General features: G+C 42.3%; 1 protein-coding gene across 1 annotated transcript; it reads right to left on the bottom strand.

Moving 5' to 3' along the window:
• Positions 1-507: 507 nt before the first annotated feature.
• Positions 508-23,537, bottom strand: gfy (golgi associated olfactory signaling regulator). Its single transcript, XM_031906439.1, has 4 exons — positions 23,437-23,537; positions 17,476-17,981; positions 4,632-4,802; positions 508-1,656 (listed from the first exon to the last, which is right to left on the bottom strand). The coding sequence occupies exons 2-4, from the start codon at positions 17,975-17,977 to the stop codon at positions 1,442-1,444; spliced, it is 888 nt and encodes a 295-aa protein (XP_031762299.1). The 5' UTR covers positions 17,978-17,981; positions 23,437-23,537; the 3' UTR covers positions 508-1,441.
• Between the last annotated feature and the right edge of the window lie 530 nt (positions 23,538-24,067).

The raw sequence follows: 24,067 nt of genomic DNA, 5'->3' as shown, positions 1-24,067 counted from the left end.
AGTGGTAGACGCTATGGTGCTGGGTTCTAATTTTTAAGTGGTTTTAGAAAATGTTTGTCTGTTTAAACGCTTTGGGGCTGATTTACTTACCCACGAACGGGTCGAATGGAGTCCGATTGCGTTTTTTTCGTAATGATCGGTACTTTGCGATTTTTTCGTATGTTTTGCGATTTTTTCGGATTCTTTACGAATTTTTCGGATCCAATACGATTTTTGCGTAAAAACGCGAGTTTTCCTATCCTTTACGAAAGTTGCGTAAAAAGTTGCGCATTTTGCGTAGCGTTAAAACTTACGCGAAAAGTTGAGTATTTTTCGTAGCGTTAAGTTTTAACGCTACGAAAAATGCGCAACTTTTCGCGTAAGTTTTAACGCTACGCAAAATGCGCAACTTTTTACGCAACTTTCGTAATGGATACGAAAAACTCGCGTTTTTACGCAAAAATCGTATTGGTAACGAAAAATTTGTACAGAATCCGAAAAAATCGCAAAACATACGAAAAAGTCGCAAAATGTTCGTTTTCAAGTCGGAACTTTTCCAATTCGGGTCGGATTCATGGGTTAGTAAATCAGCCCCTTTGTGTAACCAATGCCTGATTATTATGCCTAGGTGTGGCTCTTTCTATAAGAAATATTCTGTTATTATATACGAGGAGTTAAATTATTTTCTTATGAGCTCCCACCTTAATCACAATAATAAGCTGCAGACAAACATTGTTAAATTTGTGGCAGTATAGGGCTTTCATGTTATTTATAGGATAATAAATTATATAGCACCAGCAAGTGCTTTACAATAAATGCACAAATAAAATTCCATTTCCCCCAACAACATAAAATCCACACCCCCATTGTAGAACACAATGTAATATCTGAGACTGGTTTTTAATTCTGCCCCTACATATGTATTTCAAAACCTTGCAGACCCCTTAACAAAATATTGCCAGAATGTGCCCCTTTCATGCCTTTAATACCAACAAAGTTCACGTATAGAGATTGTTGCAGTGTCCCCATGTCTTCAGCATGTTGCTCCATGTATTATCTAGCACCTCATCTATCATCTAGCACCCCATCTATCCGCAAATGTCTGCTGCCTGTCTATTACAGAATTAAATTCCAAGCCTTAACCTACAAAGCCTTCTCACATAATGCCCCATTACTGTAAGGCACTGGCACTGTAGCACCCAGGGGAGAGAGAGGCTACAATGATTAAAGGGCAAATGCAGTCCAGGAGTTCTTATGTAGGAATGGAAATTGTGGAATGGAGCTTTCTAGAGGCAGGTAGATAAGGTAGCACAGTGCCTAAATATTGTGTGTGTGGGTAACAAGCTGATGGGTTCGTATGGCTTTTATCCTAAATATAAGCAAATGTAAGCAGATTTCTTATCTCATCTCTAAGCAGCATAAAATTTCAGCAAAAAGCTTTTAAAAGCCAAAGGAGAGGGACCTACATAAGCTTAAGGGGCCCCATATGAAACATTTGCCTCAAGTGCTCATTGGAGGAGGTGCCTTTTGGTACATCTACCCTGTAGTCCCCTTTGTCAGTGTAACTGGGGTTCTTCTGCTCGTCAGTGTTCTGCCCAGTAAGGGCGGGTGTCGTTGTGTCCGACTCTTTGAAAGAGAAGAAGTCGTAGTGATCCATCGGGGTGTCGAGATGCAGAACTATTTGGGAGGAAGATAAAACATAGAAGATTAATTAGAAACCATGGAATTCGTTTTTGCAAATTAAACAGACACCATAATGGACCCTGTATAGAACCCATTGCAACAAAATGTAATTATATTTTCATTGACTTCACCTTCAGAATATCAGAATTTCCACAGCTGTTATTCAGATCGTGTCACTGTGACTGCACTGCTACGGGAGGGGGGCAGTTGTCTCTGGGTTGCTGGATTAGGGGTCTTAAAGGGGGATGTTGCTCCCAGTGGCCTCAAAGTAGGTGCCATTTTTAAATGTTTGGCTTGGAGACAAGTTTTGGAAGCTCAAATACACAGTTTTACTCCAAGCAGAGCCTCCTGCAGGCCAGCAGGCCACATGGGGCTGCCGAATAGCCAATCACAGCCTTTATTTGGAATCCCCAAAGAACTTTGTTCATGCTTGTGTGGTTTCCCAACACTTTTTATATCTGAGCGTAGGCCATAAGTAAGAAAGGTTGGGGATCCCTGGTCTAACCTGTCAGTTGATGTTATCAGTTCTGTTATTATTAACTAGCAGTATTTACAGTCTTGACCCTGTTCTGGTCTGTTATTGCACATCCCCTCCCTTTCTGCGTACCTAGCCGGTAGTTGCTGAACATTGGCACCCCTGCCTAACTGTGATTTTAGCAAGGGATACATTAAAATATTTCTATATTTTATAATAAAGGTTTAATTTTAACTTGGAAGTCTCACCAATTAGAGAGGGGGAATGAGGAGGTGCAATTTATAAGGGTTACTTTCCTTTTTCTTCTTTAGGTTTTTATTTTTTTTACCCTGCACATCATTCTGGCCATGTTTCTGTACCAGTGGAAGGTGCTTTCTCCCCATATATGTTTTTATGTGTGATCCCTCCTTAAGCAATGGGAGAGGTGGGAGACACAGTGGATTCTTTAAAGGGGATGTACAGTCAAAAAGCCTGGTTCCAGGTTCTCCATTAAAAAAGAAACCTATTGCCATTATACATTTATTAAAAAATCCATAGCATTTTTATCAAAAAAACTTGATCCCTTGCCTGCTATTCCCCACTATTCCCCACTATTCACCAGCTCTAATTACTGATCGCACAAATCCTTAGGGGGCCGCCGGCTGGACTACAGTGAGGGCAAGTGATTGCTTCTATTTAATACAAATGGTACAGACTTTTAAATGAATATATCATGGAAATGTAATGGTATTTCTTTAGTCATTCTGGGTTCAAGCCAGAACTGAAGTATAAGATTTGTTTAGACCTTGCCTCCTGCAGGATTTCATGTACCGGTATGGGATCCCTTATCCGGAAACCCATTATCCAGAAAGTTCTGAATTCCGAAGGCCATCTCCCATAGACTCCATTATAAGCAAATAATTCTAATTTTTAAAAATTATTTCCTTTTTCTCTGTAATAATAAAACAGTACCTGTACTTGATCCCAACTAAGATATAATTACCCCTTATTGGGGGCAGAACAGCCCTATTGGGTTTATTTAATGGTTAAATGATTCCCTTTTCTCTGTAATAATAAAACAGTACCTGTACTTGATCCCAACTAAGATATAATTACCCCTTATTGGGGGCAGAACAGCCCTATTGGGTTTATTTAATGGTTAAATTATTTCCTTTTTCTCTGTAATAATAAAACAGTACCTGTACTTGATCCCAACTAAGATATAATTACCCCTTATTGGGGGCAGAACAGTCCTATTGGGTTTATTTCATGGTTAAATGATTCCCTTTTCTCTGTAATAATAAAACAGTACCTGTACTTTATCCCAACTAAGATATAATTACCCCTTATTGGGGGCAGAACAGCCCTATTGGGTTTATTTAATGGTTAAATGATTCCTTTTTCTCTGTAATAATAAAACAGTACCTGTACTTGATCCCAACTAAGATATAATTACCCCTTATTGGGGGCAGAACAGCCCTATTGGGTTTATTTAATGGTTAAATGATTCCCTTTTCTCTGTAATAATAAAACAGTACCTGTACTTGATCCCAACTAAGATATAATTAATCCTTATTGGAGGCAAAACGATCCTGGGTTTATTCAATGTTTAAATGATTTTTAGCAGGCTTAAGTTATGGATATCCAAATTACGGAAAAATCCCTTATCCGGAAAACCCCAGGTCCTGAGCATTCTGAATAATAGGTCCCATACCTGTACATGAAAATATTGTACAAGTATGGAATCTGTTATGCAGAATGATCAGGACCTGGGTTTTTTTCTGGATAAGGGGTCTTTCTGTAATTTGGAACTAAAAAATAATTTTAGCCCTTCCCTTAGATAATGGATACCATACCCTTATTATTAAACCCCCTCCTGTTCAAAGAACATCAAGGATAGCAATAGACTGTTCACCCCAAAATGTATTCTAAGTGGCCTGATTTGTGGGGGGGGTCTAATAGCAAATAAGAATTTACCCTAAACTCCTCCCCCAACTTTACTTATTTTGCCCCTAGTGTAGTCACCCCCCCTCCTTTAGCTTAACCCTTTTCAGGAGAGCATTAGAAAGCAAGTAATAGTAGCCTGGGGGTTTCAAACACTGGAGTGAGGGCTGAAACACTGAAGGGCCACAGGAGTCTTTAAAGTGCACCTGTCACCCAGACATAAAAAGCTGTATAAAATATATATATATAGAAATATATAAAAAGTCCTTTTCAAATGAAATTTGAAACCCAAATCCCTTTTTTAATTAACAAAAAAGGTATTTAAGAATTCCAGCTGTCACTCATATATTGCCTGCCCCGCCTCTTTGCCTCAGGTATTTATTTACATAGACCGGTTACATTTTATTTGAGTCTCAAAGTAGTCGCCAGATCAGCGGGGGAACGGGGGGCAGGGAACTGTTCCAAACCATATTATTATAAGTATTAAGTTGCTTGAAATTATGTTTACTTTTCAGAAAGCTTCAGTTGTGGTGGAGTTCCCCTTTAAATGAAACCATTTCCTGCCCTTTACCTGGGTCTTCAAAACCTTCTCCATAAAGTCTGCGGTGGGAAAACATTTCCTCCTTATGCTGCCGATTATAGATGCAGTAGATGAGTATTAACAAGCAGGCCAGCACCCCCGCCATGCCCAGAAACATGGCCAGCAGTCTGTGAGCTCCAAAATCCTTCCTGGCTTCATAATCTAAGAAACAGGGAGAAGGGAAGGAATGAAAGGATGTGAAAATAATGAAAATCAAAAAGAATTGATATGTTAACCCCTGACATGCCATATAATGATTCCCTTTTTCTCTGTAATAATAAAATAGTATCTGGTACTTGATCCCAACTAAGATATAATTACCCCTTATTGGGGGCAGAACAGCCCTATTGGGTTTATTTAATGGTTAAATGATTCCCTTTTCTCTGTAATAATAAAACAGTACCTGTACTTGATCCCAACTAAGATATAATTACCCCTTATTGGGGGCAGAACAGCCCTATTGGGTTTATTTCATGGTTAAATGATTCCCTTTTCTCTGTAATAATAAAACAGTAGCTGTACTTGATCCCAACTAAGATATAATTACCCCTTATTGGGGGCAGAACAGCCCTATTGGGTTTATTTAATGGTTAAATGATCCCCTTTTCTCTGTAATAATAAAACAGTACCTGTACTTGATCCCAACTAAGATATAATTACCCCTTATTGGGGGCAGAACAGCCCTATTGGGTTTATTTAATGGTTAAATGATTCCCTTTTCTCTGTAATAATAAAACAGTACCTGTACTTGATCCCAACTAAGATATAATTACCCCTTATTGGGGGCAGAACAGCCCTATTGGGTTTATTTAATGGTTAAATGATTCCCTTTTCTCTGTAATAATAAAACAGTACCTGTACTTGATCCCAACTAAGATATAATTACCCCTTATTGGGGGCAGAACAGCCCTATTGGGTTTATTTCATGGTTAAATGATTCCCTTTTCTCTGTAATAATAAAACAGTACCTGTACTTGATCCCAACTAAGATATAATTACCCCTTATTGGGGGCAGAACAGCCCTATTGGGTTTCATTAATATTTAAATGATTTTTTTTTTTAGTAAGGTATGGAGATCCAAATTACAAAAAGATCCCTTATATGGAAAACTCCAGCTCCCAAGCATTTTAGATAATGCATCCCATACCTGTACAACATTTTATGTCTGGGGGACTGTCCCACAGCTAGTGGTCCAATCAAACCCTTCCATGCTGAGCAAGGAAACAAGAAATGTTGAAATATCCTGGGAAATATGCAGTTCTTCAATGACATTTTAAACTTCTATATATATATATAAAATACCTATCATTAGTGATGTGCCAGGTATGAGGAAACGATGTGGCTAAAAACACAAGCAGATAAAAAAGGAAACTGGTCCTGGGTGTGACCTGATCTGCTGAGAACCCTGAAGCAATGTGTATGGTTCCCTGCAGGCAATTTCCATTACTACTGATGGAGACGTATTTTCAGGAGTTTAGTTGCCTGCGGGAGTGAAGATTTACCCTGGGTAACTAGTTTTCTAGTGCGTCATCACCAGGGTGTTTTTCTTTTGCCTGAAAATAATATTCTATACTGTGCTATGCTGCATGAAGAATAATTTAGAGAGGGAAATATCTAGTTATAAGGAATCCCTTGGTTAAAGCAAAGCCAGATATACAGGGGGAGCAACCCTGAATTTACGCACCCAATAACTAGTGGCCCCATCTAACCTTTCTATGCTGAACAAAGTCCTCAGACCCCCCAGAGCCCGTCTGACCCACCACTTGCTCCCAATTCAGTATTGAGGCATCATTGGCATCTTTGTTCCAAAGAGCCTGCCCAGCATTAGGGGCAGTAATTCTCTAAATTACCATTCTGTTCTGATGTATGTGGTGCAGAAACGCAACAGTTAAAGATGGGGGTCATTTATCAACAGTGGGCAAAGTTGCCTATTGGCGATTTACATTATTGCCAGTGGGAAAGCATTTTCAGGAGATTTACCCCAGGTGACTTATCTGAATCTAGAGGGTACTTCTAGAGTTTTTCTTTTACTTGAACGTAAGCTGAACTGCATGAAGTATTCTTGGTGTGGGGGCCCAGATATAGGGTATCCCAGAGCATGGAGTATATGTCACATTGACAGCTAGAAGCTAGAGGCCCAATCAAAAGTTTCCCTGTTAAGCAAAGTCCTCAGATCCCCCAGAACCCGTCTGACCCACCTCTTGCTCCCAATTCAGTATCGAGGCATCATTGGCATCATTATTCCAAAGAGCCTGCCCAGCATTAGGGGCAGTAATTCTCTAAATTACCAGTTCTGTTCTGATGTATGTGATGCAGAAACACAACAGTTAAAGATGGGGGTCATTTATCAACAGTGGGTAAAGTTGCCCAATGGCGATTTACAGTGGGAAAGCATTTTCAAGAGATTAGTTGCCCTTGGTATCACAGATTTACCCCAGGTAATTAATGTGAATCTAAAGGGTACTTTGACCAGGGGGTTTTTCTTTTGCCTGAACGTAAGCTGAACTGCATTAAAAAGTATTCTTGGGGGGGGGGGGGGCAGATAAATGGTATCCCAGAGTATAGAGTATTTGTCACGTTGGCCAGATATACTCTCCCAACAGCTAGTGGGCCAATCAAATCCCTCAGAGCCCATCTGACCCACCTCTTGCTTCCAATTCAATGACAGAGGAATTCTGGCAACATTCTTCCAAAGAGCCTTCCCAGCATTAGCGACAGATAAAGGCAACAGTAATTCTCTAAATTACCACTTCTGCCTGATAAAGGTTGTATTTCTGCACAACATATAAGATCTTGAATTTTACAGCAAATAGATGTGTTTCCTGCTTTAGCAAAGAGCTAGACGCTATAGGGACAAGCAACAATTCTGTATTGCATTTTAAAGGGGTAGTTCACCTTCTAGTTAATTGTTAGAATGTTGTGGATTTGCCAGTTCTTAGCAACTTTTCAATTGGTATGCATTTTTTATTTTTTTATAGTTTTTTTAAACAATTTTTCTGACTCTCAAGTTTTAAATGGGGGTCACTGACCCTGGCAGCCCATATACTAATGCTCTATGAGGCTACACATTATTAATATTGTAATCTTTTAGTATTTATCTTTGCACTACCAAGGGCAACAAAACCAGCAATGGGAACCTTCATCTACTTGACAAAACATACTGTATAGGGACAGAGGAATTCTGGCAGCCTTGATCCAGAGCCTGCCCAGCTTTAGGAATAGATAAAGACAACAGTAATTCTTTACATTATCAGTTCTACCCTGATATATGTGGATATTGAGTTTTACAGCAAATGGACGTGTTTACTGCTAAACTGGCAGCTTGCAAAATAAGAAATTCCCACAGCTATTAATTAAAGTGGCACCTTTTCCTTCTGCTCCTATAACACACATGCTGCTGAACTCCCTGAGGGCTCACAGCTCACTATGTGCATCCGATATTGTGGCTGATCATTGTCCTAGCAGATAGCATTTGGGGTAATGAAAGGTGCAATGCTTGGCACTGGTCTAGTCACCCATAGCAACCGATGCACCCTAGCTCTTTAGCAGGGCTCCCTTTGCCTGTGCTTCTGTAGTGCATTTGCTCTGACTAGAACTATATGCTCTGAATTTGGAGAGGCTTGTCCAGGCTCACAAGGAGTTGCCATTACAGTTGCCACTGACCTAGCTTGTAAAATCACCAAATAGGTCTGTTACTGGTATGGCAAATCTACCACCAATGTACTTGCCGCTAAATTTGTAATACCCTATAAATTCACGGCTCACGAGCAACTGGCTCCCCTGTTATTAAAAACCAGAGTAGTTCAGAGGGGTCTGTGGGTGCTCCTTTTAAGCCACTTAATCCTTTCTCACATGAGATTGACTACACTGAGCATGTGCAGATGACACCAAGAGGCTTCAGTGACAGAAAGAAAACTCACTGATCTTATATGAAATACATATGACCCCACTCACACAAAGAAACCTCCCTTTGACTACAAATAAAATACCTAAGTATACCTGTTATAACAGTATATCCCCTTATTATCTCAGTGACTGCACCATGGGAGTTCCCATTCTCCATTGATCCTTCCTATTGTATAGAGTTATCCAAGAAGAGACTTTCCCAAGGTGTATCCCTTGATAAAGCATAAGGCTCAGTGCCTTAAAAAGCCCAAATTGATAGTGGGAAGCTGCTCCTGCTCCAATGAGCAAGTGTTAGTAGGCCCCAGGAGGTTTAAACAGTGCAGTAAGGAAAACCAAGGGTGGGGACTGGGAATAAAAAGCACTGGAACGTAAATGGGAACACACATAATAATAATACCTGTGTTGCAGGGAGAGCATTACTAATGTATTTATTTATATACAAATTATACAAAAAAATCCTGGTGTCATATAACGTCTGTGTGGCAAATGTAGGTCTCATTTACTAAGTTCAAAAATTATCCTAATGGCTCTGATTTTTCTTTCCTCGAAAGTGACTCCGAATTCTGAGAATTTTAGCATCTACTGTATGCCCCGGCACAAAATCTGCAGCTATGCAGTCATATAGGCTTAATAGTTGCACTCAAATATACCCGTGTTTCTGCCCCAAGCAAAAACATCCTGGAAAATATGCAGTTCTTCAATGACACCTTATTCTTCTATTTATCAAATACCTATCATTAGAGATGCGGCAGGCATGGGGAAACGCCATTGGGCTAAAAACATGAGCAGCTAAACAGAAAATCGGTCCCAAGTATGACCCACTAACCTGATTATCGTTTAAATGGCCTGAAAAAATGTTTTGTATTGCATGAAGTAGTCATGGGGGGAAAGGGGGGGGGGGGGGGAATCTACTATGGAAAAACGTTTTACTTCTGAAAACGTAATGTTTTTGTATGGATTTTAGTGTGTTCTGATATTCATCAGACTTTATATTCACTTTTTGGCAAAATGATTATGGCAACAACATCAGCCCTCTTTTGGCAAAGTGAAGCCTTTATGGTTGCACTGATGTCACTGCCGGTGTTGGCCCCACCTAGAAGGAGGCCGGTGTCAGCCTGCTGCTCCACTGGGGGGGGGGGTGTCAGTTGGGGCCCTTTAAACAAAGTCTTATTTTAGACGGAATGTGAATTTCTATGCACTACAACCATCTGCAGAAGTGCTGTTTTGACTTATTTGATTACAGATTTGGCAGATTTTAAAATTGGGATGGTATTACAAATCTACCGCCAATGTACTTGCCGCTAAATTTGTAATACCCTATAAATTCCTTTATAGGAATAGGAATGCCTTTCCTTACCTCCTCTGCTGCCAGTCACTCTTTATAATCCCAGGCCCACCTCTGCCTCACCTATTTCCCTGCTCAGTCTGCCCATTTCTCCGTTCACCAATCCCCAGCCTTTTTTCCCGCCCCTTACGTCATAGCCCTGCCCCCAAATGACATCACAGCTTCCCCCTTACACTAAATTTTGAATAAGAAAAAGGTGCCCACTCTAGTTGCCACAAGAAATCAATACAAGGTCTCGAGCATGAGATCCCACATCAAAGGCTGATCCCTTAATCTCTAAGCCAAGTAATTTACAGAATAAGCCCCGGAGAGGCCTGCCGTGCCCCACCACTCTACCCCCAGGGGTCTGTGGGTGCCCCTTTTAAGCCACTTAATCCTTTCTTACATGAGATTGACTACACTGAGCATGTGCAGATGACACCAAGAGGCTTCAGTGACAGAAAACTCACTAATCTTATGAAGTACATGTAGTACATAAGGTACTTCGGTTCTTGTACCCTCCAAAGGAACATGAGGAAACGTCAAATGATCCACCAGGTTGGCATATCATAATGCCACCCCCAACTGCAGTTAATAAGGATACCTCGTGCTGGGTCGCTCAAGGGAGGGCAGACCCTGAAAAATTCAGAGCCGTGTCCAGGGTTCAAAGGATCATAAATGAAAAAGTTTTCCAACAGTGGGGTTTTTACATGCCCTATGCCTCGGAGTGGGTTTATGACATCGTAGAGTCACATGTAGATGAGTGGCTCTACGGAGAACTAATTCGGAGGTCAGGCCTGGTACCCGGAGGCCTCCTTCATCAAAGCACCACCAAACGGAACCAGGATTCAGAGTACCTGGCTAATGTCGCCCGAGAGTGGTGGTTCGGTCTTGAAACACAGAGTAAAGTCTTGTGGGAAATTTCAGGAAGACCGTGATTTTGCACTTCTCTCCAACCTTCCTTCAGGAGGAAAGATTGATAAGCCACATCCGGCTTACTATGTATCATACCAGGTCACTAAGATGAAGAATGAGCGGAACCTCCATTAGGAAGAAAACCCCATGCCGGTTTCAGGTGTATCCCTTCACCAGATGGGATTTTCCCCCGGGTGGGAGGTGGGTAGAGTTTCCCTTAAAAGTTAAAGGGTAAGCACCCACCATTTGGGCACACTTCTTAAAAGAGACTGCCGGTTTTGCCGCCATAAGGATGTGACCCTTTTTCTTCTTCAGTTACCCCAGAGTGGGTTTGTTATGTTTTGGAAGCCTCAACCCTGAGGACTGTAAAGTTATAAGTTGGGTGAACAACCAAAAAGACTGCTGCGCCCCATCCCACTACAACTTCTATTTTCATCTACCTTACCGAGAGTAGGAACCCATTGCCTAATCCACACCTACGGAGTGCATGTCGGGAGATTCATGAACACTGGGTTAGGGTGGAAGGCCTGGACTTAATAAAGTTGATGGGTGGGAATGTGTCTCAGTTTAAATTGTGCCCAATAACAATTTCTTTACAGCCAAGCATGTGCCTGGGGACACCTGAGTGAAGGTAGGATCATTCCCATGTGTAAGTGTACCTGTTATATCCCTGTTGCAGGTTACAGGTGGTATATCAAGGATATCTAAGTGTGTGCCTGAGCACCCCTGTTTAGTGGTCAGGAAGGTGACTCAAGATCTCTAAGTATTGGGCCTGTTATACCTCTGTTGCAGAGTCAGAAGGTATCTCAAGGATCTATATAAGTAAGTGCCTGAGTGATCCATAGTGACACTCATGTATTGTAAATGGTTTACAGAAACGTAACTAGTAACGAAACAGTTAAAATTTCTGTGCCTTAAATTTTTCATTTTCAGCTATCCAATGTACCGGATACTCCTCAGGAGAGGGTATCAGAAACGGATGTAAGGATACTGTATTTTTGCACTAAATCAATGCACTACTGTTATTGCTTGAAAGGTGTACTTATTGTTATTTGCCATTGCCGGGTCGGAATGGATTCTTCCCCCGGGTGAATGTAGGGACCCATAGGGTTAAGGTGGCCATACACGGGCCGACTATAGCTGCCGATATCGGTCCCTTGGACCGATTCGGCAGCTAATCGGCCCGTGTATGGGGAGAGCAGATCGGCCTGGCCGACCGATATCTGGCCTGAAATTGGCCAGATCTCGATCGGCCAGGTTAGAAAATCTGGTCGGATCGGGGACCGCATCGGCTCGTTGATGTGGTCCCCGATCCGACTGCCCCATAGCCGCCCACATAATCCGATCGTCTGGCCCCAGGGCCAAACGATTGGATTATTATTTTTTTTACCTAAATGGTCCCCGATATCGCCCACCCGTAGGTGGGGATATCGGGGGAAGATCCGCTCGCTTGGCGACATCGCCAAGCGAGTGGATCTGCTCGTGTATGGCCACCTTTAAGCTCCCTATGGTGTTATCCCTTATCTTTATCTAATCTGTGCTGTTATAGGGCAGAGCCCTCTACACTCAGATTACAGTTATTAGGCTGCCCCCTATAGGTTTAGCCCAGGTTGACCACTCCCCTTGGCAGACTATATAGTGTCTTGCACAAGGAAGTGGCTTCCTCTTTTGGCTGCATGCTGTGTTCTGGACAGATCCCAACTGAGCCTGGACCAGAACATAGGCCCAGAAGCCAATTGTACCCTAGGGGACCTCCTACCCTAGTGATAAGTCGGGGACAGGGCCCCGTGAACGAGGTAAAGCCAGCACAGTCAGATTTGTTAATAGCACCCTCTAGGAGAGGTGATTGTAGTCAGCCTATTTAGCAAGGGCAGTTAATAGCCCCAACCAGGAGTTGTAAAAGGGTTTAGTCCACCCCGGCTCTGTAGTCGTTCTTTAGGGACCGGTTTTATTAGACGCCAGGTACCAGTGTTAGGAGCTCTCCCCTGGACCACAGTCGGCCGGAACACTCCCTTCTAAAAGGTCTATATCTCAGGTGTCAACTAATCCTCTGTGCATCCTCCAAGTGGGTTATTCTGTGCCTAAAGGGTCACATCTGCTGTACTATCTGTGACCATCATACACTGCTGTGTCTGTGAGTATAACCCTGCTGCACTATCCAGTTGTGCCTTTAATAAACTTGTACTATAGTTGATCAGCAAGAATCCTCTGGCGTCCATCTTTTACCATCTGCACACCACACCTCAGCTAGTTGTAGTTCCACTACACCCTCGCTCCATCCTGATTCTCCCATATAGCGGAGGCTCACCCCTTTGTATTAAGTGTCGCAAATGTAACCCATGCTCTCTATTCACTACTAGCCTGGGTTTATTCCTAATTGGGTCAGAAAAGCGTTACATACATATGACCCCACTCACACAAAGAAACCTTTTGGCTACAAATAAAATACCAAAGTACACCTGTTATAACAGTATATCCCCTTATTATCTCAGTGACTGCACCATGGGAGTTCCCATTCTCCATTGATCCTTCCTATTGTATAGAGTTATCCAAGAAGAAACTTTCCCAAGGTGTATCCCTTGATAAAGCATAAGGCTCAGTGCCTTAAAAAGCCCAAAGTGATAGTGGGAAGCTGCTCCTGCTCCAATGAGCAAGTGTTAGTAGGCCCCAGGAGGTTCACACAATGTGATAAAAAGTGCTGGAACTGAAATGGGAACACACATAATAATTACTAATGTATTTATTTATATACAAATTATACAAAGAAATCCTGGTGTCATATAACGTCTGTGTGGCGAATGTAGGTCTCATTTACTATGATCAGTCAAAGTTCAAAAATTATCCTAATGGCTCTGATTTTTCTTTCCTCGAAAGTGACTCAGAATTCTCAGAATTTTAGCATCTACTGTATGCCCCGGCACAAAATCTGCAGCTATGCAGTAATATAGGCTTAATAGTTGCACACAAATGTACATGTGCTTCTGCCCCAAGCAAAAACATCCTGGAAAATATGCAGTTCTTCAATGACACCTTACTCTTCTATATATCAAATACCTACCATTAGAGATGCGGCAGGCACGAGGAAACCCCACTGGGCTAAACACATGAGCAGATAAACAGAAAACCAGTCCCAAGTATGACCCACTAACCTAATTATTGTTTAAATGGCCTGAAAAAATGTTTTGTATTGCATGAAGTAGTCATGAGGGGGAAGGGGTGTAAAATCTACTACGGAAAAACGTTTTACTTCTGAAAAACTTAATGTTTTTGTATGGATTTTAGTGTTTTCTGATATTCATCGGACTTTCTATTCACTTTTTGGCAAAATGATTATGGGAACAACATCAGCCCTGGTGTCACTGCCGGTGTTGGCCCCACCTAGGAGGCCGGTGTCAGCCTGCTGCTCCACCGGGGGGGGGGGTGTCAGTTGTGGCCCTTTAAACAAAGTCTTATTTTAGATGGAATGTGAATTTCTATGCACTACACCCATCTGCAGAAGTGCTGTTTTGACTTATTTGATTACAGATTTGGCAGATTTTAAAATTGGGATTGAGTTTGGCATTGTTTTGGTTGTGGAACAAAAGTGACAACATGGTGCACAATGAGAAGATTCAAGCATGCCCACGACATCTAAATACAACTGGGATGAGTATATACTGTATACCTAATGTTTCCATCTGGCTGCCAGAGAAAAGCCCAACATAACAGTATGCCTTCGGGCCCCACCACCATCACATGGAGGGATCACACGCGTGCCGTCACCCAGCACACACGTGTAGGCAGGTGGGGGAATCATAGAACCTTACTGTGCCACTCTTGCCCCAGACACCAGTGAAGGGGATCTGCTACCCAATAGGTACACCACTGACTTTGTTTCAGGTGCTTCCAAACCAGACTGGGAACCAGGGAATAAAATCAGGGGATATGTCTAAACATAGTGCCACGTGGGCAGCTAAGTTGCATAGCCCTATCTGATGAAGTTAGGTACTATCGAGCAAGGAAGCAATGTAATGCTGCATATCTGGGGGTGGTAGAATCCCCTCAACACCACCCCTGACATCACATAAAGACTGAAGAACACTAAGGAAAAACTTAGTGGGACTTTTATAAATAACTAAAAACCTCTGTTTTTAAAAATCCTTCCACTTGTACAGAATTAATTACCAATATAACATGAGGCTAGGGAATGTGTCCAATTGGCCAGCTTGCCAATTCCCTCTTTTTCATGTATATATGTATATGTGTGTTCTCTTTTCACTGAATGAGTTAAATTATTCTCCTGGCAGAAAAAAAAGATCTTTTCTCCCTTCCTGCTCTTTGTCATGGTATCATTCTATTCCTGCTGAAATGAGACTCCTGTTGTGACACACACCCCGGAATATGGATTGCACATACACAGGGAGGGTACAGTCTGTATTTAAGCAATCATTTAATGACACTTTCACAGGAGGGGAAAAGGGGAGATGTACAGTATAACTTGAGTGGCAGAGTGACTATATAGCAGCTCTGGACCCATAACAAGATAATAGGTCAATATTAAATGTAGCTATTTATTTTCCCTAGGAGTCATCAAGTTGCTTTAGATTTACCCCACCTTTCTTGGGCACTCCAGAACTCTTCAAGGAGAGTAATGCCTATCCCAGGACCTTCAGGAGGTTCTAAAACATTAAACCAATCCCATCATTTTCTAAGGAGCTTTCCTGGTCTGGTCTGTTTTATACAGAGAAGTCAGGAACTCTTATAGTGTAGTATATCAAATACACAAATTAACACCCAGATATTTATAATGACTACAGGCAACACCACCAACCATTGGTTTGTAAGTAGGCACTGCTACTAAATGGTGGAGGCTTTCGGATTAACTATCTGTAACAGTATGAACCCATAGAACATCTTATTCTACGCATTATATGATGGAGAGAGTAATATTCATAGACAATTTGCAATTGGTCTTCATTTTTTATTATTTGTAGTTTTTTTAATAATTTACATTTTTATTCAGCAGCTCTTCAGTTTGGAGTTTCAGCAGCTATCTAGTTGCTATGGTCTAAATTATCTTAGCAACCAGGGAGTGGTTGGAATGATAATCTGGTATATGAATAGGAGAGAACTTGAATAGAAAAATAAGTTATAAAAAGTAACAATAACATTGTAGCCTCACAGAGCAATAGTTTTTTGACTGCCGGGGTCAGTGACCCCCATTTGAAAGCTGGAAAGAGTTAGAAGAAGAAGAAGGTAAATTATTCAGAAGCTATAAAAATAAATAATGAAGACCAATTGAAAAGATGCTTAGAAATGGCCATTATAACATCCTAAGTGAACTTAAATGTAGACCACCCCTTGTAGTGTATTTGAGATACTACACTATAAGAGTTTCTAATTTCTCTGTTGCTATAGGCAATGGTGACTCCCATAAAACCTATGTTACCTGCAACCTAATATATTCAAATATTAGAACATCTTACTTGGGATTCAAAGCCATTAAAATTTCAGTATAAAATAAAAATTGTTGTCTTAGTGATGGCGCCCTAGCTGTGCTTTTGAAGAAAGTCTAGATAACAGGGGTACCAAAGGTGTAAGGGTACTAATAACTTAGTCCCTGTTGTGATTCCAGTCAAAGATATAGATGAATCCATTCAGAAAATCCTTGTATTGCTATGTATATGCCATCGTCCGATTCAGGTGTTTATTGGTCAGTTGAGCCCAATGTACAATCTGCCCAATAAACCTTCAGGTTGAACAGACTGATCTACTGATTCGTTACCACCTTAACTCTCTGCCCAATAAACCTTCAGTTTGAACAGACTGATCTACTGATTCGTTACCACCTTAACTCTCTGCCCAATAAATCTTCAGGTTGAACAGACTGATCTACTGATTCGTTACCACCTTAACTCTTTGCCCAATAAATCTTCAGGTTGAACAGACTGATCTACTGATTCGTTACCACCTTAACTCTCTGCCCAATAAACCTTCAGGTTGAACAGACTGATCTACTGATTCGTTACCACCTTAACTCTTTGCCCAATAAATCTTCAGGTTGAACAGACTGATCTACTGATTCGTTACCACCTTAACTCTCTGCCCAATAAACCTTCAGGTTGAACAGACTGATCTACTGATTCGTTACCACCTTAACTCTCTGCCCAATAAACCTTCAGGTTGAACAGACTGATCTACTGATTCGTTACCACCTTAACTCTCTGCCCAATAAACCTTCAGGTTGAACAGACTGATCTACTGATTCGTTACCACCTTAACTCTCTGCCCAATAAACCTTCAGGTTGAACAGACTGATCTACTGATTCGTTACCACCTTAACTCTCTGCCCAATAAACCTTCAGGTTGAACAGACTGATCTACTGATTCGTTACCACCTTAACTCTCTGCCCAATAAACCTTCAGGTTGAACAGACTGATCTACTGATTCGTTACCACCTTAACTCTCTGCCCAATAAACCTTCAGGTTGAACAGACTGATCTACTGATTCGTTACCACCTTAACTCTCTGCCCAATAAACCTTCAGGTTATACAGACCGATCTACTGATTCGTTACCACCTTAACTCTCTGCCCAATAAATCTTCAGGTTATACAGACCGATCTACTAATTCGTTACCACCTTAAACCCCAAATAGAAACTGCTTCCGACACTAATATGCACATTTGGAAAGCCGGTTAAATTGCTCACCTTCTTCCCCGTGTTGAGTAAAATAATCCGTGGAGGCGTTTTCCAACTTGCCGTGATTCCATATCTTGTAGAACAATACACAGAATACATTGCCTTTCTCTTGGCTCTCAGGAGTATTCCCTTCTATAGTGCTGAGATTTTCCTTCAGAAACTCAATTCCATCCGTTAGGCTCATGTTTAAATTGGTGTTTGCGGTGGCACCAATGACTGTTGGGTTCTGCGCATCATCGAGGGTGAACTCTTTAGAAAGATTGAAAGGGCTTTGTGTCAAGTTAAACGTTTTAGTTGAGGTTGACGTATTAGAAACATCTTCTTTCAAGTCAGTGTTGTCTTCAGTGAGTTCCACGGGGGGAAAGTTAGTGCCACCACCATCAATGGTGACATTTGCTTCAGAAGGTTTCACGGTAACCTCAGCATCTGCTTTCTCCAAACAAAAAGCCAACACAGCAGAGAATATTACCGTATGTAGAAGCCTGACCCTCATCTTTCTTCTATTTTCCATCAGCCTGGATTAAAATAATGTGATTAGTTCTCTGTCATTATTGGCTGGGACACAGAGGAAAATGATTTTACTCTAATCTACTACCACCATTCAGTCTTGTGACCAGGGTCGGACTGGGCCGCCGGGACACCTGGAAAACACCCGTTGGGCCCCGGCCCTCATGGGCCCCAGCGGCCCAGACCCGACCTTTTTGCTGCTTCCTCTGGCCTCTGATGTCCTCCCCTGACGCGTTTCACATACACGTTCAGGGGAGGACATTGGACAGGGACCCCTGCGCGGGGGGGGGGGTTTAGGGGTGCGCGGCCAGAGGAGGCACCTTAGGGGGTGTGGGGCCCCTGGGGCGGCCCTGCACCCCCCAGTCTGACCCTGCTTGTGACTACAGTCCTTCAACCAGTCATATTTCCTGACAATGATTGGTAAAGGGGATCTGTCACCCTAAGAAATAATTTGAAATACTTTTCTATCATGTTAGTTGAGCAAAATAAACTTTAATTATAAAAATCATTTTTTTTTTCTCTTCAGTCTTGGAATGAACAGTCACAGCCAGCAGGCAACCGCCATTTTGTGTACACTGTTATTTAGGCAAGCTTTGTTTCACCCCAAAATCTTATGCATTTGCCATCTAGGTGATATCTAGGAAGTGCTAAATGGAAAGTTAAAGTAATTGTCAATCATATATTGTCTGCCCCGCCTTTATGCTGTAGGCATAGAGGCAGGGCAGGCAATATATGATTGACAGCTCAGATTTTTAAATACATTTTTAACAGGTATGGATGATTTAATTAAAAAAAATAACCATCATGTTCTATAGATGTATAATGGCTTTGTATAACCGGCTTCCTTTCACTCTATAGAGCTGCCAGGAACTGTAGGCATGGAAGGAGCAGCTGTTTTGTTTCCCCTGGTAACTTATTTATGTCCTTTCTCTCTCTCTATTGTTTCCTTTCTCTCCTTCTCAGGTTTATCAGTCAATTACTAAATTAAATTTTTATTTTGTTATTCCTTTATACATCAAAAAATGCATTTCTTTAGCATGAAGCTTCAACATATGCACTTCAATTACAGGTTACAAAAAAATAGGTACAAAAGCAGTAGCCCAGACAGGCCTGTGGAAGGTTGGGGAATGTCCTTCCTAGTGATGTTGTGATGGCAGATTCTGTAAATGTCTATTAGAGGGGCCTGGATGAGTTCTTGAACAAGCAGAATATCCAAGGCTATTGTGATACTAATATCTACACTTACTTATTAGTGGTTGTATATATAGTTTATGTATATGAGTGTATAGTATGGGTCTGTATGTGAGTGTATAGATAGGTTAGTGTGGGTCTGTATGTGAGTGTATAGATAGGTCAGTGTGGGTCTGTATGTGAGTGGATAGATAGGTCAGTATGGGTCTGTATGTGAGTGTATAGATAGGTAAGTATGGGTCTGTATGTGAGTGGATAGATAGGTCAGTATGGGTCTGTATGTGAGTGGATAGATAGGTCAGTATGGGTCTGTATGTGATTGGATAGATAGGTCAGTGTGGGTCTGTATGTGAGTGGATAGATAGGTCAGTGTGGGTCTGTATGTGAGTGGATAGATGGGTCAGTGTGGGTCTGTATGTGAGTGTATAGATAGGTCAGTGTGGGTCTGTATGTGAGTGGATAGATAGGTCAGTGTGGGTCTGTATGTGAGTGGATAGATAGGTCAGTGTGGGTCTGTATGTGAGTGGATAGATAGGTCAGTATGGGTCTGTATGTGAGTGTATAGATAGGTCAGTATGGGTCTGTATGTGAGTGTATAGATAGGGCAGTATGGGTCTGTATGTGAGTGGATAGATAGGTCAGTATGGGTCTGTATGTGAGTGGATAGATAGGTCAGTGTGGGTCTGTATGTGAGTGTATAGATAGGTCAGTATGGGTCTGTATGTGAGTGTATAGATAGGTCAGTATGGGTCTGTATGTGAGTGTATAGATAGGTCAGTATGGGTCTGTATGTGAGTGTATAGATAGGTCAGTATGGGTCTGTATGTGAGTGTATAGATAGGTCAGTATGGGTCTGTATGTGAGTGTATAGATAGGTCAGTATGGGTCTGTATGTGAGTGGATAGATAGGTCAGTATGGGTCTGTATGTGAGTATATAGATAGGTCAGTATGGGTCTGTATGTGAGTGGATAGATAGGTCAGTATGGGTCTGTATGTGAGTGGATAGATAGGTCAGTGTGGGTCTGTATGTGAGTGTATAGATAGGTCAGTATGGGTCTGTATGTGAGTGGATAGATAGGTCAGTATGGGTCTGTATGTGAGTGTATAGATAGGTCAGTATGGGTCTGTATGTGAGTGGATAGATAGGTCAGTATGGGTCTGTATGTGAGTGGATAGATAGGTCAGTATGGGTCTGTATGTGAGTGGATAGATAGGTCAGTATGGGTCTGTATGTGAGTGGATAGATAGGTCAGTATGGGTCTGTATGTGAGTGGATAGATAGGTCAGTGTGGGTCTGTATGTGAGTGGATAGATAGGTCAGTGTGGGTCTGTATGTGAGTGTATAGATAGGTCAGTGTGGGTCTGTATGTGAGTGGATAGGTAGGTCAGTGTGGGTCTGTATGTGAGTGGATAGATAGGTCAGTATGGGTCTGTATGTGAGTGGATAGATAGGTCAGTATGGGTCTGTATGTGAGTGGATAGATAGGTCAGTATGGGTCTGTATGTGAGTGGATAGATAGGTCAGTGTGGGTCTGTATGTGAGTGGATAGATAGGTCAGTGTGGGTCTGTATGTGAGTGTATAGATAGGTCAGTGTGGGTCTGTATGTGAGTGGATAGGTAGGTCAGTGTGGGTCTGTATGTGAGTGGATAGATAGGTCAGTATGGGTCTGTATGTGAGTGGATAGATAGGTCAGTGTGGGTCTGTATGTGAGTGGATAGATAGGTCAGTATGGGTCAGTATGTGAGTGTATAGATAGGTCAGTGTGGGTCTGTATGTGAGTGGATAGATAGGTCAGTGTGGGTCTGTATGTGAGTGGATAGATAGGTCAGTATGGGTCTGTATGTGAGTGGATAGATAGGTCAGTATGGGTCTGTATGTGAGTGGATAGATAGGTCAGTATGGGTCTATGTGTGCGCACTGCAGTTCACTTGAAAAGGTTGAACCTGATTAACTTAACTATGTAGATTGTAAGCTCTTTTGGGCAGGGCTCTCTTCACCTCCTGTATCGGTTATTGATTGCTTTATATGTTAATAATGTTAATAATAATAATTATGTAACCATATGTAACTATGTAGTGTGTAATATTCCCAAGTGCCAAAAGGGGGCTAGAGCTAGCAAGAAAAGATTTCATTATGCTACGTAGTAGTCTTGGCATTATACTTGATTGTCAGATTTTACGAATATTGCTAGAATCAAAGATTAAAATACTGCCAGTTGACTTGATACCTTGAAACAGATTTAATAGGGAGAGTTTGTTCCTATAGAAGCAGTGGTATAATAGCCTCTGGGAAGGGACTGGGGCTGTGGGATAGCAGGTATAGTAGGGAGAGATGGTGCCTATAGTAGCAGTGGGGGATAATAGCCTCTGGGAAGGGACTGTGGCTGTGGGATAGCAGGTATAGTAGGGAGAGATGGTGCCTATAGTAGCAGTGGGATAATAGCCTCTGGGAAGGGACTGGGGCTGTGGGTTAGCAGGTATAGTAGGGAGAGATTGTGCCTATAGTAGCAGTGGGGGGATAATAGCCTCTGGGAAGGGACTGGGGCTGTGGGATAGCAGGTATAGTAGGGAGAGATGGTGCCTATAGTAGCAGTGGGATAATAGCCTCTGGGAAGGGACTGGGGCTGTGGGATAGCAGGTATAGTAGCGAGAGATGGTGCCTATAGTAGCAGTGGGATAATAGCCTCTGGGAAGGGACTGTGGCTGTGGGATAGCAGGTATAGTAGGGAGAGATGGTGCCTATAGTAGCAGTGGGATTATAGCCTCTGGGAAGGGACTGGGGCTGTGGGATAGCAGGTATAGTAGGGAGAGATGGTGCCTATAGTAGCAGTGGGATAATAGCCTCTGGGAAGGGACTGGAGCTGTGGGATAGCAGGTATAGTAGGGAGAGATGGTGCCTATAGTAGCAGTGGGATAATAGCCTCTGGGAAGGGACTGTAGCTGTGGGATAGCAGGTATAGTAGGGAGAGATGGTGCCTATAGTAGCAGTGGGGGGATAATAGCCTCTGGGAAGGGACTGTGGCTGTGGGATAGCAGGTATAGTAGGGAGAGATGGTGCCTATAGTAGCAGTGGGATAATAGCCTCTGGAAAGGGACTGTGGCTGTGGGATAGCAGGTATAGTAGGGAGAGATGGTGCCTATAGTAGCAATGGGATAATAGTCTCTGGGAAGGGACTGTGGCTGTGGGATAGTAGGGAGAGATGGTGCTTGTAGTAGCAGTGGGTATGGATTGTGGCTATGAGAGAAAAGGAAGAGTAGGAAAACATACATTATCATGAGAATACTACATATCACTGTTACCTACACTGCTGCCCATTTCTTAAGCACAGGTTACCCTACTCTGTATCGATAGAGAGACCCTTAACTCTGTGTTGGCTGCCATTACTAAAGATGACACTGCTCAACCCTACTGAACCAACTGCATAAAATATCTTTTAGAAAAATGACATCCATTTGCTTTTAAGAAGTACCTCTATTCAAGCCTTTTTCAGCAGGGTTTGTATTCGGCCAAAGCCAAGTTCCTAGCCGAACCAAATTCTAACCCTAAAAAAAGTGCAAAAATGATCACACACGAGCTGTGCGAGCGGCAATTTTTCCTAAACAAAATGCTAATTTGTGAATGCAAATTGGGATTCGGACAAATATTGTGTGAAGGATTTGGGATTTGCCTCGGGGCGCCCTAACTTCAAATCCAGCCCTGTATGCCCAGCGTTCCAGGTGCCCGTGATGGAAGGGAAAAGGCGGGTAAGTGTATCCTCTTATATCTACCAACCCCCACCTAAAACCTCCCACCAATCCTGTACTCCCACGTAGTAGCTCCCAGGGGTCCTCACTGCCCCCCACAGTCTGAGGCACCTTTCGTTAACCACTTTGGTGCCCGAAATACCCCCAAAAAAGAGGACATTGTGCATCCCTAAAAACACTAGTCTGGATAGGTCTATTTATTTACATACAGAAAAACAAACAGAAATATATTTATCAGTCTGGGCCCTTCTGTTGCTTAAAATTCTTGTTCCCAGCATGCAACACAAGTGCTATCAGTTGTAGTCCAACAAGAGGAGGCCCCCCAGGTTGTACCACTGGAGCCCCTGCCTGGATCACCATGGCCCCTGACTTCCAATCACAGTTACAAACTGCATAAAAGCCGATGTGCCGTTAGCAGTTGGCAGTAGCCGGACTCCAGAGAGCTGCACATAAAACATCGCACACGCTTAGCAACAGCATCAACAAAGAGCAGACAAGAGGGAAAGAAGCTGCCAGGAGCACTTACCTGTTCTCTCCCTCATAAATCTGCAACCGGCAGCTGAGTGACTGCTCTGAATGACAAGTGGTGTATAAGTAACCTGGAGCTGAGCTCACTTGCCCTCCCAGCAAAAAGAATTCGACTCAGTCACGCCCAGTCTCCAGAGACACCTGCACTGTATATATCACACAAGCTGGAAGAGGTCCCCAGAGCTTTCTCACCCTTCAGAAAAGCAGGTGCAATAAACAGTGACAAAATGGCCAGCGCCCCTGCCCTCTGATTCCAGAGGGAAGTATAGGTATGGGACCTGTTATCCAGAATGATCAGGACCTGGGGTTCTCCAGATAGGGGATCTCTCCGTAATCTCTATACCTTATGACTACCAAAAAATAATTCAAACATTAATTAAACTCAATATGATTCATTATATCTTAGTTGGGGTCAAGTACAATGTACGGTTTTATTATTACAGAGAAAAGGGAATCATTTAACCATTAAATAAACCCAATAGGGCTGTTCTGCCCCCAATAAGGGGTAATTATATCTTAGTTGGGATCAAGTACAGGTACTGTTTTATTATTACAGAGAAAAGGGAATAATTTAACCATTAAATAAACCCAATAGGGCTGTTCTGCCCCCAATAAGGGGTAATTATATC

Source organism: Xenopus tropicalis, chromosome 7 (assembly GCF_000004195.4).
Source record: "Xenopus tropicalis strain Nigerian chromosome 7, UCB_Xtro_10.0, whole genome shotgun sequence".
Taxonomy (NCBI): domain Eukaryota; kingdom Metazoa; phylum Chordata; class Amphibia; order Anura; family Pipidae; genus Xenopus; species Xenopus tropicalis.
Note: the sequence above shows the minus strand (reverse complement) of the source record. Positions and strands in the feature narration are given on the sequence as shown.

Bases quoted from the DNA above. Each gene is read 5' to 3' on its own strand.
- gfy (XM_031906439.1), bottom strand. From the start codon at position 17,977: ATGGAAAATAGAAGAAAGATGAGGGTCAGGCTTCTACATACGGTAATA. The intron at 4,803-17,475 runs GTGAGCAATTTA...CCTGTTTCTTAG, and splicing joins TACTCAACACGGGGAAGAAG to ATTATGAAGCCAGGAAGGAT. The intron at 1,657-4,631 runs GTAAAGGGCAGG...CCTCCCAAATAG, and splicing joins AGAAGGTTTTGAAGACCCAG to TTCTGCATCTCGACACCCCG.